Consider the following 18,650-nt stretch of genomic DNA (forward strand, 5'->3'; position numbering starts at 1 on the left):
CCGTGACTGTGGAGGAAGACCTCTCGCTTATCTTGTCAGCAGTCAGTCGCTTGTAAACTCTTGGGTTACGCTGCAAGTCCAGCAGGAATCAGCCGTTGCATGGACAAATTTATAGGTACGTGTTATTGGAATATAAATATAGATTGTAGAAAAAAATATATTCTAATTCTAAATCCATTAGGGGACAGGTGTCATTGCCATTGCTGTTTTTTCTTATTCAACTGCTTAGCATGGGCGGCACGGTGGTCTAGTGGTTAGCGCGCAGACCTCACAGCTAGGAGACCAGGGTTCAATTCCACCCTCGGCTATCTCTGTGCCCTGTGATTGGCTGGCGACCAGTTCATTCATTTTCTACCGCTTTTTCCTCACGAGGGTCGCAGGGGGGCACATATAGACAAACAACCATTCACACTCACATTCATACCTATGGACAATTTGGTGTCGCCAATTAACCTAGCATGTTTTTGGAATGTGGGAGGAAACCGGAGTACCCGGAGAAAACCCACGCATGCACGGGGAGAACATGCAAACTCCACACAGAGATGGTCGAGAGTGGAATTGAACCCTGGTCTCCTAGCTGTGAGGTCTGCGCGCTAACCACTAGACCGCCGTGCCGCCTCGTTTTTATCATGTTTAATTTTTTCTTTTTTTTAAAAAAAGGGGCAATTGTTTCATCAATTTGAATTTGCTTAACCTCCCAAAAAATTGACACCAATGAATTCCATGTTTGCTTTTTGTTTGTGCCAGGATTCATACAGGAGGGACTTCAACATCACAATTAATGATTTAAAGAACACATCACCTCTTTTATCTGTTACTTTTAAATAACATCATGAAAGGCACTCACGCCTCGTTGCCCTTCCATATCCCCATCAGTAGAATGAGCGCACATGTGAGTTCATCCCTTGGGGGTCTTGCTTCCCCTTTTAATGACCGCCAAGACCACCGACTTGAACTAAGCTCCTTCCACAGGGAGGAGGGTCCAACCAAACTTGTGGACACATTCAGGCTTACAGACTCTTCTGAGATATTGTGGTTGAAAGAGTTGTTGCTGCTTTGCTCCGAATACCAGACCTTTATGAGCATGGGCAACCAACAGGGGATGAACGTTCAGACAGAGCTCAATAGTGTGCCGAAATGCTGTGGGATCAGGAGAAGGAGTCTTGAGGGGCCAGTTCACATCAATGAGACACCCCGTTCTCCAGAACAGCCGGCAATGCCAAGAAGTCTGCTAAAGTTCTGGGTAACAAGTACTCCTTCATGTGAGGAAACACTGGACTTTGAGGAAGAATTCACTATTTGTATGCATGACAAAGAAAGTGTGGTAAGAGGTCATTCAAGCTTTGATGACAAGGACGGTGATTTAATGGACTTCCAGCCATCGTGGAGAGCAGCCACACAAGGTTCTCCATGTGTCAGCAGGAACTGTCCTTTCTGTTACGGAGAAGAAGAGGAAGAATCTGCCTCAGAGACTGACCTCTCTGAATATGACGAGATCTGTTCCCCACTTGATTTGGATTCAAGGACCGAAGACTCTCAAAACGAGACGGTGGGAAAGTCCACTGCAGTACAGCGTGTTAAGAGCAAGATTGAAGAGGTCGAAGACATCATCAATCGAGTGAGTCTCACGAGTTTGGAATGGATCAAAAAGACTAACAAAGCGAGAGATCAACTTCTTTCAGGGAATGATACATGTTTGGGTGGTGATGTTCCACAACACTTCGAAAACCAGACACAATACAACCAGTGCAAGCTGCTCGTTGATGAGTTCCGTTGTCTGGGTGAGGCCCTGAGTGAGAGTCTCCACCGAGCCCTGAGGATGGAGGGAGACAGCCAAGAGTGGTGGACCATACCATACGAACATAAAGAAACATCCAGAAAGAATATATTGGAACCAACAACAGGGGTACCATTTTCTTCTCTGAGCTCTTCCTTGTCAAACTCTCTGCCTACACAAGCAGAGATGACCTGCACGCCCATAACATCTCAAACATCTAGTAGCATCACCACATTAATGGACAATAATCATCACAATGAGGACATTGATGGCCTCCATGCACTGTGCAGAAGATCAACAGGGCATAGTTGGAGTGAAAAGGCGGACTTAAATTGGACCAATCTAACATGGAGTGAGGAGACACAGATGCACAGAAGATTGTGTGAGGCTGAGGCCAATGAAGATGACGACATATACTCAGGTAAACAATATGATACCATCACCCCATGGAGCTGTAGATGTAGTTTTATGTACAGTAAAGAGAGTGCACCCCCACATTTGAGCAACCATTATATGATACAGAAAGTAAACTTGGATATACAGTAAAGTCTCGTTATATCGATATTGGTTATAACGAATTACTGCTTATTACGATACTATTTTCATTTCCCGGCAAATTTCTAGTCTTTTATGATATAATTAGTTCTGTTAGTACGATACCCGGTTATTATGATGATCCGGTTACTACGATGCCCTTTTCATCTCCCGCCAGCCAATTTGGTCTGCTTATATCGATACAAAAGCAGCTTAAATCAATCTTTGCTTAAGGATTTCAATACCTAAAAAGAACACGGCGAACGGTTGCTTCCAGTCAACTTTATTTTTCACACTTCCACCACCAGAGCGCAGCACACACATCGATTCCCGCACTTCCTGGTTCACAGGTCATGCTCAACCCACCCCACAAACACATCACTTCTGTTGCAGGCATGTGTTTGGCCAGCTATGTGGGGCGGGTTGAGCATGACCTGTGAACCAGGAAGTGCATTATTGCCCACTTTTAATGCAGTTTGGCGCAGGATCGGATATATCGACAGTCCGGTTATATCGATATTTTTTCCGACTCCCGACAATATCGATATAACGAGACTTTACTGTACTTTAGAGTAGTCAGTGTACAGTTTATATAGAAGTATAGATTTACTGTACCATCTGCCGTAAATGACATCAACACACAGCCATTATTATCTGGCATCAAGTACAAAGTGAGTACATGTACTTGCAGTTAAACATTCAAGTGGTAGCATCTGGGGCTACAAGAGTGCTGCTGACACTGGGCAGCTGTGGTTAATTTATGAGAAGAAGAGTTCCAACATGTAGTGTGACATTTTGAAATGATGCACTGACTGTAGACTGTATGGGTTTACTTCTATCAGGTGTCTCCTTGAACACCTCCTGGCTGGTTTCTTAGGCCAATGAAAGTACACACACAAACTGAAGATGAAGGATGTTTGCTAGTCTGTTAATAATGGCCTCTTGCTGGCTCGACGAACCCTGTGTGTGTGCTTAGTCAGGCATGATGTACTATGTAAGCACCTGATGTGTAAGGGTGCTAACCCGACACGACATGAGTTTCCATAAAACGTCTATCTATACTGTAGTAAACTTACAATGAATGCTATGATTGTGTTTAATTGAATACAAAATAAATGTGAAACTGAATGTTCCTCCCATGCCCTCATGGTGATGCTCTTCTACCGGTAAAAGCATTACATTTTTAAGTCCACGACATCAGGTTAGTTATTTTAAGCTTCGGCTTAGTTTGACTTGAGGAATTATGTTTGCGTTAAAGCAAGTTTCCAGTCAGTGTCGGAGAACGGTGTGTATTTCCCTGAGGCAGGTAGCACTTTACATCACCACTATTAAGTCAGTCAGTATACACATGCTCTAAAATTACTAAATGTTCTTGTTTTTACAACTTCTTTTGGCAATGTATTTAATCACAGTTGATGAATAGTCAAAGCAGAAAACCATTTGGCTCCACATTGAGATATACCAGACACACAATACGCTGTTTCCTTGGACCGCTGCCTCACACAACAAAAAAGGGCAGAAAAAGTTGGCAGAAATACGCCAGATAGCTGCAACCTAAAGAAACTAACTAACTAACTTGCCCAACCTCTGAATCGCTCCACATTACGGGTATGTGTGAGTGAAAAGAAGAAAACCTCTGTGTCTTAACACCTGCTGGTTTGCATGTATAATTTGCTAGACCCAAAAACATGATTTTTCCAGACTTTTGTGTAGAGGAACAAGACTTTTCAGATCAATAAAGTATGTCTATATTTGTAATATATCCCCTCTGCTCCAGATGAAGCTCTACAGACAATAGGGGAGAAGGTCTGGCATGAAGAGATCGAAGAGTCCCACTCGTTCTGTAGGTGGTTCTCTCATCCCTCTCGACCCAAGCTTGTAGACTTCCTACGGATCACAGCCGCTGAGGATGATATCAGTGGGACGCCCACTCCTCTACCCCCAGAAATCAGGGTGAGTCTGATTTGTGCACTTGTAGTTGTTAATCACCCAGGATCATTGACGCAGTTTAAAGGTCAGTTCAAACCACTTAGCACTCTACATTAGAATTCATTTGAGTATCACTGAATAAAAATGCCTTCAAATGTACTTTATGGCCCTATAAAGATGTAAGTGCTCATTAAAAGAGAATCACCATAACACTGACCAACATGCTCCAGCTTCTCTCTTGTAGGCCGTCGCCTTAAAGCCGTTTACATGCAGGGACTGGACTCAAGTATCAACAAAGAGAGTTTGTGTTCCTGTTGGTTACATAATGGGGAATATAATGCCTCCAAGTAGGTGCTTTGCATGTGTAACAGACTTAAATCCCAAATGATATCGTTATTCAGAATTAGGGATTACTGCCACTCACTTGTGCCAGTGCGCAGGGGTTTTCAAAGTGGGGGGGGAGTCCTTTATCAAAGGTGCAACAGTTGGAGAAACATTAAGAAAAACATAAGTCAACTTTCACGCAGACCTCACAGCTAGGAGACCAGGGTTCAATTCCACCCTCGGCCATCTCTGTGTGGAGTTTGCATGTTCTCCCCGTGCATGTGTGGGTTTTCTCCGAGTACTCCGGTTTCCTCCCACATTCCAAAAACATGCTAGGTTAATTGGCCACTCCAAATTGTCCATAGGTATGAATGTGAGTGTGAATGGTTGTCTATATGTGCCCTGTGATTGGCTGGCCACCAGTCCAGGGTGTACCCCGCTTCTCGCCCAAAGACAGCTGGGATAGGCTCCAGCACCCCCCGCGGCCCTCGTGAGGAAAAAGCGGTAGAAAATGAATGAATGAATGAATAAGTCAACTTTAATTATGTCAAAAGCAAAATGAGTTGTTTTTTAGTTCTGACACTAGTGGTTAGCATGTAGGACACACAGTCAGGAGATCGCAAAGACCTGGGTTTGAAACTTTTGCTTGTGTAGTTTACATATTCTCCCCATGCTCCTCAACATCAGCTAGTGAGCTACTGCTGCTCTAAATTCTCATTGTAGGTTGTCCAGCACTGTTATGTTCTAATGCTATTTCATGGGCTTATCTGCATTCATGCCAGTTACATAAACATACCTGCCTTGAATGCCACAATGTCCCTCTCTGTAAGGACTGTAAAAGCACTTTATTACTTTTCCCAAGATTAAATAAAGCCATTTAAGACGACACAGATCACAAGATAGATTGGGTCTATCAGAGATAGAAACATTGTAAAACATTGTTCTCATAGATTCTGCCTCTCACCTGCTGGCGATAACGTCAGGTACGAGCAAACAAGGGTGGAACCTTAAAATAAAGCAAACAGATACTAACAAGTGAAGTGAAGTTCATGTAAGATTACATACATTGGCCCTTGAGCTTTGTGGAAAAAAATGTTTCAAATGTTTTTAATATGCAATAGGAAAAAATACATTATTCACAGTCCGCAGGCTATGAAGTTTGGTATACTTGCACAAGACTCTAAAGCAGGGGTCTCAAACTCAATTTACCTGGGGGCCACTGGAGCTAGGGTCTGGGCAAGGCTGGGCCGCATCAGCCCCCCCCCCCCCCCCCCCCCCCAAAAAAAAAAACACATTTATTAAAAACAGAAAAATATACAAACTTTTTCAGCGCTTTGGTTCCGATTTTCTACAATAAAAGCTCTGATAAAACATTCCACTGTTCTCAAATATCTTAATTTTTATTTTTCTGCACAAAATAAGATGAAAAATAAATAAACAAATCAAGAATAAAGAAAATCAATCAGTAATAAATAAATATAATAATAATAATAATAATAAAACGGCAAATAATAAAAACTTAAGAAACCACATATAGTTGGTGGGTAGACAAATTATTTTTTTCAGATTAAAATGAACAAAGCATTATTAGAGCCCTGTAGACATGACAAAACACGACTATAGTCACATTTATACTCTTTTTATTTACAACATATTGCGCAACTGCAGGGTCTTGAGACACATGCTAACTCGCAAACTAGAGAGCTAGCGACCTAAACGGTAGCCTTCAAGTTATTTCCTTTAAACTTCAATAACCAAAAACTTACCACTTCCACACGGATAGGGAGGATAACTATTAACAGTTATTCAACCTTTAACATGAACATTAATCAAACGTAATAATTTTTTTCTGGGTACATGATACCATACAGCATTCATATCAAACTTGGTGGGCCGCACTAACATTAAACTTTCATATCAAGGCGGGGGCCTCAAACTAGTGTCCTGCGGGCCACATTTGGCCCGTGGGCCGAGTGTTTGAGACCCCTGCTCTAAAGAGATCCAATGCAATACTGCAATATTATTATATTATAACAATGCTAAGACATTTTCATTTTTGTATAGCAATATATATAAGTATGATGCTTTTATACTTTACTATACAATTAAAATGAATTGTCATGAATATTTTTGGCAATAGTATTTAAGCACATTACAACACTTACACCAAAGCAATGCATATTTGTGAGAAAACTTCAGCTTCTATCAACAGCGTGTGAGCAGATTAAATCTCTGGTGGCCGAAGGAGGTGTGTTTCCACCACTAAAAGGTCCAGATTAGCCTTCCCTTGCTCCACAACACTCACAGGAGAGCTAAGAGACCTCCCGGCCAATCTGGATTTGCAAACCAAATGTTCACACAAGTGATCCGTGGCGATACTGTTTAGCCTCCTGCAGCTACGAGGTGTGGCCTGACTACCCATCTGTTCCACTTGGCTTCCTCTGACTTACGCCTGTACCAGATGCGTCAGGGTGTCGTCTTAAAACTGTTGACGGTCACCAGGGGAGATGGCTCGCGCCACCATCTGCTTCCAGTGGTACTGTGATTGTACGGAGTGATGTCGAACATGATTGAAGTTGTTGGAAGAGTACTAAAGTAAGTAGAAAAGGATGCCAGAAGGGAGCACGAGGAAGAACTTCAACAAGTCAAGGACATGGAAACTTATGTAACTTTCTGGATTTGTCTTCTTTGAGTGGCTGCTCTGTGTGATTAACATATGTTTCCACTTTTGGGGTTAAGAAAATGAGCGCTGTGGTTGGACATGAGGGAACGTTGCATGGCTGCATGTAGTGCCTCTGAAGACACAGTAATTTTGACTGACTTCTTTCAGTCCTTTTCTGTGTGAGGAACACCAACCAACGACAAATGGCAAAGCCGCCTCTCCTAACATTTTTCCGGACCATTTCAGAAGAACACAATGCTGATGTAACACAGGAAGAGGCTGAGATGAAGAAAATCAAGAATTTTGAAGTACCTCCTTTGGATAACTCATGCTCGTATGTTATATTTCTTGTTGGACAACAAGAAAAAGATATTGGAGGAAAAGAAAACCACTCAAGTGAGGAGAAGAGAAATGAATTGAATGCAGCAGAGGAAGGTGATGATACAATAATTGCTGAACAAGTCACAACGGTGAAAGATAAAAATAGCTCATCTGTGCTTGGACAACAATTAGAAACAAATCAACTTGATAAAGTTCACCTTATTGGCTCGTCTGAAGGTGAATTTAAGCCATTCAAATATGAACTCTGTTTGACAGAATGCACAAATACAGATGATGATTGCGATGAGGCAAAAAACTACAAGCAAGATTCCACTGAAGAACCCAACCAGGATGTGAGGATCAATGGTGAAGACGTGATGACTTCATGTTATCAGGACGAGTTCACTGCCACCAGGACTTACAATGACTTTGGAAGTGAGGAATTTGCATTAACATGTTCCAAAAATGTCTTGATTACTGTGACTCGGACAGAACATACTGTTGAAGATGTGGTAGAAGACAACCTGACATGTGAGCAAAGCAATGAGCTCTCCTTGAAAATTGACAATTTGGAGGACATCTCTGCAAGACCAATGAATAATTCACCGAATATTGTCATATCACCTGCAAACAATATGCCTCCACCTGGATCCACCATCTCCAGAGCCACCTTCTCCCCAGGCCCACCAACAGACAAGCAAGTCCAGATCCCTGCCCTCTTTAGCGGTCTGAGAGTCCTGAAGAAGAGTGTGGTCGGACCTGGACTTGACACAATTGCTCAAATCCAACCTTTAACTGAAGGAATAAAGACAGTGAGCCCCCCTGAGAAGCAGGAGAAGCAGGTTCAGGGAAACTTCCTGGGCCAGATCTCCCAGTTACTGAACTCGGACAAAAGAGAGGACGATAACAGCGAAGATCCAGTTGAATCTAAAGAGAATATCACTGAAAAGAATCAAGAAGTTGACACTGAAAAGGACACTTCAGGGTCATGTCAGTCCACTAAACCACCTGTTTCTGGTGCGGAAGCAGCCTTTCATGCTTTCAAGGCCTTTTTCACCCCAAAGCCTTTAAAGAAGGAGCTGACAGAGAATGCGGACACAGATGCAACAAGGAAAAGGATCAGGACAGAAAAAGATGCTCTGAAAGCATTTTTTGAGAGAACTTCTAACAAGAATCCGGAGGAGAAACTTGGATCTAATTCCAAAGTAGGGATAACATCAACTTGTGGACTTAGTGTGTTGTTTATAATTATGTGATGATTCAGTCTCATCGTAAGTCAGGGGTCTCAAACTCAATTTACTTGGGGGCCACTGGAGCTAGGGTCTGGGTGAGACTGGGCCGCATTAGGTTTTCCAAAAAAAAACAAAAAAAAACGCATTTATTAAAAACAAAAAAATTAAAAAAACTTTGCTTTGGTTCCAATTTTCTACAAGAAAAGCTCTGATAAAACATTCCGCTGTTCTCAAATATCTTACTTTTTATTTTTCTACTCAAAATAAGATGAAAAATAAATAAACAAATCAAGAATAATCAATTAATTGGTAATAAATAAATAAATATAATAATAATAATAAAACGGCAAATAATAAAAACTTAAGAAACCACATATAGTTGGTGGGTAGACAAATTATTTTTTTCAGATTAAAATGAACAAAGCATTATTAGAGCCCTGTAGACATGACAAAACACGACTATAGTCACATTTATACTTTTTTTATTTACAACATATTGCACAACTGCAGGGTCTTGAGACACATGCTAACTCGCAAACTAGAGAGCTAGCGACCTAAACGGTAGCCTTCAAGTTATTTCCCTTAAACTTAAATAGCCAAAAACTTACCACTTCCACACGGACAGGGAGGATAACTATTAACAGTTATTTAACCTTTAACATGAACATTAATCAAACGTAATCATTTTTTCTGGGTACATGATACCATACAGCATCCATATCAAACTTGCGCAGGCCGCACTAACATTAAACTTTCATATCAAGGCGGGGGCCTCAAACTAGCGTGTTTGAGACCCCTGTCGTAAGTCATATCAATCAATCAGTGTTCAGTGTATTCATCATTAGCATGGATGTCATATTCATTTGGTGCCCTTAATGGTTTATTTAGGCAGTTCTTTTTCCAGTGTGGAATGATCATGTAATGTACCTCTTCAAAGATTTTTAAAAACACGAATTGAGTCAGAAATATATATACTAAATACTGTAATTTCTGGTTTATATGCTGCTACTTTTTACTTAAACACCACAACGGCACATTTATGGCTAAATTCTAATCTTGTGACACCTCTTTTACTTCAAAACTACTGCTACTAATTGTTTAAATACTGTGCCTCTCGCGAGTCAGTGAGGAAACGGTGGTTTGTTCTTTAGCAAACGCCAATCACGAGCTATATGACAACTCTTGACGAGCTTGTCAACCCATCTGAAATCGCAGGAAGTCATTACTCACTATAACAGCCAGACTCACAGTATCATCTTAGCTAGAAGGCTAAAATCATCACACTCGAAAGGTAGCTCAGAAATCTACAAAACAAGTAAAATTTAAATACTTCCAGATAAAATTAATGAACTCCTCATGAGCTCCCTCTTGTGGCATAAAGAGACCCACAGCCCGTGTTGATACTTATCTTGTATATTTCTTTGCTACCTTTTAAGTGTCTAGTTGCTGTGTGATGATTTTAGCCTTATTTATTAGATGACATCCCGAGTCAGACTAATAGTGAGTAGTGAGTAATGACCTGGGATTTTTGAAGGTTGATAAGCTCATTGTGCATTTTCTAATAGCTCACGACTCATGTCAAATAAGTAGCATCGTTGTCCTTGCGGACTCGTGCACACCACAGTATGTCATTTTTATGTGCGGTTTATAGTCCGGTGCGGTTTATATATGTACAAATTTGTTTTTCTCTCTACATTTTAGTGGATGTAACTTAAACAGTGATGTGTCTTATACACATGAAATTACGGTATACATATTTTAACTTGACAAGAATAAGCTCCATTCATTTCTTGTTAGTGATCAGCGAAGAGGCGGTTCTCTTGGATAGCATAATAGGAAAGTCTAATAGTCTAGCTGTATACTGTATTATTTTTTATCATTGTTGTTAATACTGCACATTGACTTCTGCAGTCAGAACCCCCCAGCCCAGTACAAGGAGAAGAGCGAACGCCCGGACATCTACAAGTTGTGTGGCCTCCACCCAAAGAAGACAAAGTTGGCTTGAAGTATACCGAAGCAGGTAATCATGGAATCATATACCAACACATTTTATTCTGAATATAGTAGTACTGCTGTCTTCCAACGCCACTGAGGTAGTATAAGTCCCAATTTCAGCAAACCTTTTGGTGGAGCCACACAAATTTTCAGCAAGTGGTTTGCTTTTTCTTTCGTCTCTACTTCCTCTGTGACACAACAGAAAAAGGCAAGCACACAGTAAGAAGCAACTTGTTACCGAAGTTAAGGTTGTTTTCTTATATTTATTTTTAACAGTGATTAACTTCTTTTTACACTTGAAAAAAGTGAGACTCCTTGGCGACACGAATCTCCACTTAACAGCGCCGCCATTTATCGTTGCAGTCAACCTGTTTCATCATTTTACATTTTATGAATGCCTAACTTATTTTTACACTTGCATTACAGTGGAGAAGGTGATGTAAGAGTGTCATACAGGTTTTATATGTACGGTTTGACCTCAGTGGCAGCAAAATCTTGGTGTTGATCTGATACTAAGTAAATACACTGTATTGATCTGATCCAATTCCAATACTGCCATTGATCTTATTGATATTTGGATCAACCCGCCCATTGCTACTGCCAACTACTGAAAAGTAGCACCTCCAGTAATAAAGATCATGCTAAATCAATACCAATCAAACAGTGTCAATTCAAATGAATCATTATATTTTCAAATGATTTCTGATACAGCTCTGGATTTGGAAATGATTATGACTTGTGAGGATGAGAAGAAATAAAAACAACACACTCTTGTCCTGGGACTATTCAGGAGATATGATGCAATTCATAGACAAAACAAACAGACAGTGATGTTTGCTGTCATAGATTGTATCATGTACTGTACTTGTATTACTATTCACCCAAGGTAAACACGGCTGCACCCTGCATGATTCCACACACTAGCAAACAAACTTGAGACACCTTGAAGAGTGGGACACGCAGTCTCTGAGTGCTGCTTTCAAACAATACTTTTAAAATGTCTGTGTGTTTATCCTATCAGTCTAATAGCTGCGCAGTCAAGTCAGCAACAATTGAAGCCACGTCAATATATGGCATATAGCTCTGCTGCCCCCAAGTGGTCACAATGCAGCTCGTCAAGTAGTCAGTATGAAACTTCACAATAGTGAGTTTTTTTTAACAGAACTACAATTGGCCATTCAACAATGCCTGTGGTAATTAAATGTCTTTTAATGTTTGTCACGTTTCTACAAATTGTGCTTGTTTCAGAGCACCAGGCTGCTCTGCTTCAACTCAAGAGAGAATGCAAAGAAGAAGTGGAGAAGTTACAGGTCAGTCCAAAGGATATACAGTGGAACTTCTGTTTTTTTGTTTAATGTAAAAAATATACGAAACTATTTTGCCTCGTTTAGCATAAAATCTGGCGCACATTTTGCCTTGTTGATACACTGAGTGAGTTCTTAATATATGTATTTTTTAAATCACAAAATGTCCTTCCTTGTTAGCATCCTATTTGTTAGCAAACAAAATGGCGACCGCAACTGGAATTCATGGCTAATAGTCTAATTATAGTTAGTAGTACATACAAAAAAAGAAACTCTAAATGCATACACACGACCAATGAAAGGGATGAATGGACATTAAAGGCTACTTTTACCTTCAGACAAGATGTGGCAGGGAGACACCAAACGGACATGACTTAATTCAAAAGTGATGAGGGCCACCCCCCACCCATAAGCATGACAAGTTGCTGCTTGATTAGCCTCGGTGATACATTGTTGTTTTGTTTACTGCTGTGATGATTTAAAAGCAGAGGTTAAATGTTGTGCATATTAAAAAATATGTGAATTTGCAAAAAATGTAGTCACAAGTTTAATTATGCTGATTTTTAGTGAGGTTTCCTCGCACTGTATAATATCTAAGATTATGATGGTTTATAAGAAGCAAATTCACAATAAGGCTCATTCATTCATTCATTTTCTACCGCTTATCCTCGGGCGAGAGGCGGGGTACACCCTGGACTGGTGGCCAGCCAATCACAGGGCACATATAGACAAACAACCATTCACACTCACATTCATACCTATGGACAATTTGGAGTGGCCAATTAACCTAGCATGTTTTTGGAATGTGGGAGGAAACCGGAGTACCCGGAGAAAACCCACGCATGCACAGGGAGAACATGCAAACTCCACACAGAGATGGCCGAGGGTGGAATTGAACCCCGGTCTCCTAGCTGTGAGGTCTGCGCGCAAACCACTCAACCCCCCCAATAATATAATTAGCACAATTAATATTGGCATAAGTGTTTTTAGACAAATGGACTAGTTTGACTTTTGTGTGTTAATTGTTCCTCCAGGAGGACTTCTACCAGGAATTCTCCCGACAGAGAGAAGAGAACAAGGTCAAAATGTCCTGCCTGGAGCTCACACTATCTGAGCTGCAGGCTGAGCTTTCCAAGGTCAACACCCCCAAACGTGGCACGCTCACAGACGTAGCCGTGTCATCGCAAGACGATGCATGTCTCCAGAAAGCCTTCCGCACCGTCTGCATACAAACAGACCGAGAGAGCTTTGTCAGGAATGATGAAGACGGGAAAAGGAGAGACTGCTTACCTCAACAGCAAAAAGTAACTCCCAAAAAACTCGACCTGGCTTCGATCAGCTTGAGCCTGGCAGGTCAGCAAGAAGGAGAGCCTCCATGCTGTGCACCAAACAAAACCGTCAGTCCACCTCCACTTTTGCAATGTTTGTCATCAACAGTGAACTCCAAACAAACATCAAACATTCCCCCACCACTCCCTCCACCACCACCACCTCCACCTGCTCCTTCCATGATAGCAGCGGGTCCCCCCCCACCACCACCACTTCCACCTGCTCCTTCCATGATAGCAGCAGGTCCCCCACCACCTCCACCTCCACCTGCTCCTTCCATGTCAGCGGCGGGTCCCCCACCACCTCCACCACCTGCGTTTATGGCAGGGTTAACCCCAGCAACAACCCCATCTTTGTATGCGGCTCCAAGGAAGCCTCAGGTGGAGCCTTCCCGTCCCATGAAGCCTCTGTACTGGACCAGGATTCAGATTCAGGATAACAAGTATGTCTGCACGTGGACTTGAAATGTTCTGATTACATTTAAATGCATAGAAAGAAGTTCTGCATGGCACCGTTGCGAGATCTAATACATAAATTGTATAGAAAATCCTGCAAGAGACACACATTCTACAGTACTTCTCATGCAGCTGCACTTCTACAGCTGCAATAATAACAATGTTAAAATACATCCATCCATTTTCTTTCACTTCTTCCTCTTATCTGAAATCGGGTAGCAATGGAAGCCCAGACTTCCCTCTCCGCTGTTGCTCCGTTCAGCTCCTACCGTTCAGCTCCTCCCCTAGGGAGGCTTCCGGGAGGCATCCTGATCAGACGCCCGATCCACCTCACCTGGCTCCCAGGAGCAACAGTTCTACTCTGAATTTATCCAAGATGACAGTGTGTCCTAAGGGAGAGCCCAGCCACCTTACGGAGGAAAATTATTTGGGTTGCTTGTACCCACGATCTTGTCCTTTTGGTCACTAAACAAAGGTGCCGGGCCCAATGAGCATGTTTAAGTCCCATTAAAAATAGGTGGTATTGTCTCAGATGAAGAACGTATATACAAATACATAATCAGTTAACAATACTAATAATTCCTTTTCTCTTTCTCAGGAGCAACACACTGTGGAATGTTCTAGAAGAACCACATATTGTGAATCCAGTGGAGTTTGAGGAGCTATTTGCCAAAACCATCACACGCCTGAAGAGAAAACCACTGGTGGACAATTATGAAAAGAAATCAAAAACCAGAAAGGTACTATACTGAATTAAAATAACATTATATCATGTATAGCATCATGTAAAACAAACCCATGCATCTGGTTGTCGCATGAATGTTTTTGCAGTTTATTGTTAAACCACAAGAGGGCGCTCTTATTTCCTGTTCAGATCTTTGCCAGCCTGTCTAAAAGCAGCATGTACTACAACAGTGCTGCAAAATGAATGCATCACAATCATGACATAACAGTTATCTACATGACAATAACAAAAGAAGAAGGAACATACAGTACAGTACAATATAATACAACTCTATCTGAATATGAGGTTGAAGTACAATTCTACAATTTTCACTCTTTTACTGTATGTGTGTGTGTCCGTGTGCGTGTGCGTGCGTGCCAGATCATTAAGCTGCTGGATGGTAAGCGCTCTCAGACTGTGGGCATCCTCATATCGAGCCTTCATCTGGAGATGAAAGATATCCAACAAGGTAATTGAATATGAAAATCAAAATATGCAGAATGGCAGTTCACATTTTGTTGGTAAGTTGTTGTCGATATGGGTGTCAAAGTTATCTTTGTCAACAGATAATATCAGGGTCTCAATTGCAGAGTAGACGAACACGATGCATCTCATATTTTGCAGACATATTTTGGATTTTCTCGTACGCCTCTGGTCAAAGTCCATGCCCAAGAGGATTAAGGCAGTGCTAGATGGTGTTCACATTAAATATTGACACTGGATATTTGGGTTGCATGGCGGACGAGTGGTTTAGTGCACAGGCCTCACTGCTAGGAGACCCAAGTTCAATTCCACCCTCTGCCATCTCTGTGTGGAGTTTGCATGTTCTCCTTGTGCATGCGTGGGTTTTCTCCGGGTACTCCGGTTTCCTCCCACATTCCAAAAACATGCTAGGTTAATTGGCCACTCCAAATTGTCCATAGGTATGAATGTGAGTAGGAATGGTTGTTTGTCTATATATGTGCCCTGTGATTGGCTGGCGACCAGTCCATCAGGTCCTTCTCACCCGAAGACAGCTGGGATAGGCTCCAGCATGCCCACAACCCTTGTGAGGATAAGCGGTAGAGAATTAATGAATGAATAAACTTAGAATATTTCATTCGACACATATTCACTATGTGGTGTATCCATACAGTAAAATGCCAGTAATACAAGCTGTACACTGACTATATCCAAGTATAGTATTGTCGCTTTAGAAGCTATGATAAAATGGTTGTTGAAATCTGAGCGGTGCACTTTTGTTGCGGCTTGTCATGATGTCCACTTTTGACAAAATCCAAAAATCCATGCATCAATGGGAAATCAGTCAAGAGATAATCGCTGTAAAGTGATACAAGGCAGAGCAACAATCTAGCAGAGAGCAGTGTGAATTCTCATCGGTAAACAGTTAATAAGGTAATAAAACAGTTAAGACGCTAATCCCAAACTCTTTGATGTGTTTTTATTCCATCAGCTGTTCTGACAGTGGATAACTCTGTGGTGGACCTCGAGACAATTGAAGCACTTTATGAGAATGTATGTATTCCAGAAGAGTGTGTAAGGGCACATCTGCAATAATAATAATAATGTCATTTACATGTATTTGTCAATGTGCCAGAGAGCTCAGCCAGAGGAGCTGGAGAAGATCATGACACACTTCAGCACCTCCAAAGAGGAGGAGGTTAAACTCCTGGATAAACCTGAACAGTCAGTATGAAACAGAAGAGAAGTGTGATTGATCGTGTGTGAACATTGAGTGGAGAAACCCCAGACCAAAACCACAAATTGTGTATAACCGCGCTTAGCAGTTCGAAGATGGATGGATGATGGTTTTCCCTTGTTGGATGTTTATGTGATTCAGGTTCCTGTATGAACTCTCGCAGATTCCAGACTTCGCTGGCAGGGCTCGCTGCATCATTTTCAAGTCAGGCTTCAACGATGGGATGGCCTCCATCCAACATAAACTTCACATTGTCTCCACTGTGTCTGAGGTAGGGCGGCACATCTCACAGGAACGTCTAACTTTGAAACTCCAATATTATTCCACAGTACTTTAAATACCGTAGCTTGTCCTTTAGCACTGAATGGAATAAGGGAATTTCCACCAAGTGGGATTCCATTTTATTTCATAGTTAGAAAAAAAAAAAAACTCTTACCTCCATCAAGTGACTGTGCGGGCTTACCTCGCTCGGGGCACATCTGAAGCCTGACATGCATGTCCATGAGGGTTTTTGTTTATGACGTCAGTAAAACCCAGAACTCCAAAACAACTTTTCAAAAGTGGAGCAAATAAGCAAGGGAGATGATATATTTTTCTCATGTTTGATGCTGTTTGTGTTTCTACATGGAGGCTCTGCTGGAGAAGAGTGGCGTGAGGGAGGTGCTGGGACTGGTGTTGGCTTTGGGAAATCACATGAACGGAGGCAATAGGGTCAGAGGCCAGGCTGATGGGTTCGGCCTGGAGATCCTTCCGAAACTCAAGGATGTCAAGAGCAGGGTAAAGGACATCGACCATTGAGGAAGCTGTGGTCCATATTGTTTGGGAAGCTTTTGTACTGTAGATGTTGCAAGAACATGTGAAATAGAACCTGCATGCAGATATCTGTTTTTACTGGAAGCAATCTAACTGACTAGTGCCTCCATCTTTAGGACAATCGCATCAGCCTGGTGGACTATGTGGTATCGTATTACCTTCACAATGTGGACAAGGTATGATAATGTAAAGTCATACCACCCTGTACCATGTTACTGTTCCCACATGTGATCATTAATTGTGATTCCACCAGAATGCTGGAACAGACAAGAGTGTTTACCCACTTCCTGAACCTCAGGATGTCTTCCTAGCAGCTCAGGTCAATTTTGATGACCTCAATGCAGAGCTGAGAAAGCTTGGGAGAGATCTGGCAGGTACGTGGTTTCACATTTCTTACTTGGAAAACCCTAAACAATTTGGGCTGTCTTTGGGCGAGAGGCGGGGTACACCCTGGACTGGTGGCCAGCCAATCACAGGGCACATATAGACAAACAACCATTCACACTCACATTCATACCTATGGACAATTTGGAGTGGCTAATTAACCTGGCATGTTTTTGGAATGTGGGAGGAAACTGGAGTACCCGGAGTGAACCCACGCATGCACGGGGAGAACATGCAAACTCCACACAGAGATGGCCGAGGGTGGGATTGAAATCGGGTCTCCTAGCTGTGGGGTCTGCACGCTAACCACTCAGCCGCCATGCAGCCTAAACATGAGGACTAAAAAGTTTTAATCTAATAATCACTATCTTTCTAGAATAGAGTAATATTAGGAGGGAAAATAATGTAATTTTATTAGGATAAAGTTGTAATATTAAAGAAGAAAAGCTATTTTGGGCCGCACGGTGGCCAAGCCGGTTCTCCACTTAGGCCATCTCTGTGTGGAGTTTGCATGTTCTCCCTGTGCATGCATGGGTTTTCTCCGGTTTCCTCCCACATTCCAAAAACATGCTAGGTTAATTGGCCACTCCAAATTGTCCATAGGTATGAATGTGAGTGTGAATGGTTGTTTGTCTATATGCGCCCTGTGATTGGCTGGCGTAGGGTGTACCCCGCCTCTTGCCGGAAGACAGCTGGAATTATGAATACCCATCCCTTACATGACATGAGACTGTGCGACCAGAGTAGAGTCTCCTTGTGGTCATTTTGTTATGTGTTTTTGTCTGTGTAACTCTATCACGACCATTTTTGTGTCACTCGAGAGAACTTCCCATGAAAAAAAATCCCACTCTGGCTGCATTTTTCTTAAAACCCCTACCCAAGCCCCACCCAATGCTGCTCATCACAATGGTTTCCCACACAAACTGTTTATTCTTAGGACTAAAGGCCTTCTACTTTGACCAAAACTGATTTTGTTAATTAAAGCTCAAGAACACAAGGCTTTTTCGTTTTGAACAGTCCTTTGGGATGGTATACATGTGTTTATGTATGCTGTACCCAGAGACAAGTAGGATTTGTGCTCCTGATACTGTCCTGGCGCCTTTTAGATCCCCCTTCTAATCCTTCTGCCCATCAGATCTTCTCGTCTTTGGGCTCCTGTCGCCAGCAA

At 42.0% G+C, this 18,650-nt stretch overlaps 1 protein-coding gene across 2 annotated transcripts in view; it reads left to right on the forward strand.

Annotated features, from left to right (window-relative positions):
- Nucleotides 1-18,650, forward strand: part of fmn1 (formin 1) — a 26,099-nt gene continuing 7,449 nt past the window's right edge. Inside the window, exons 1-14 of one of the 2 annotated variants that reach the window (XM_058057854.2) lie at nt 1-115; nt 748-2,198; nt 4,089-4,264; nt 10,691-10,799; nt 12,023-12,084; nt 13,113-13,849; nt 14,461-14,602; nt 14,968-15,055; nt 16,040-16,101; nt 16,184-16,272; nt 16,427-16,556; nt 16,916-17,062; nt 17,215-17,274; nt 17,352-17,472. In XM_058057854.2, the coding sequence (XP_057913837.2) occupies nt 833-2,198; nt 4,089-4,264; nt 10,691-10,799; nt 12,023-12,084; nt 13,113-13,849; nt 14,461-14,602; nt 14,968-15,055; nt 16,040-16,101; nt 16,184-16,272; nt 16,427-16,556; nt 16,916-17,062; nt 17,215-17,274; nt 17,352-17,472 (3,289 nt within the window). In that variant the 5' untranslated portion in view covers nt 1-115; nt 748-832. Of the gene's footprint in view, nt 116-747; nt 2,199-4,088; nt 4,265-6,853; nt 8,753-10,690; nt 10,800-12,022; nt 12,085-13,112; nt 13,850-14,460; nt 14,603-14,967; nt 15,056-16,039; nt 16,102-16,183; nt 16,273-16,426; nt 16,557-16,915; nt 17,063-17,214; nt 17,275-17,351; nt 17,473-18,650 lie in introns of those variants that run through there. The other variant, XM_058057858.2, reaches the window with a different exon arrangement.

Source organism: Doryrhamphus excisus, linkage group LG19 (genome assembly GCF_037039965.1).
Source record: "Doryrhamphus excisus strain RoL-2023G ecotype Guam linkage group LG19, RoL_Dexc_Guam_v1.1, whole genome shotgun sequence".
NCBI lineage: Eukaryota > Metazoa > Chordata > Actinopteri > Syngnathiformes > Syngnathidae > Doryrhamphus > Doryrhamphus excisus.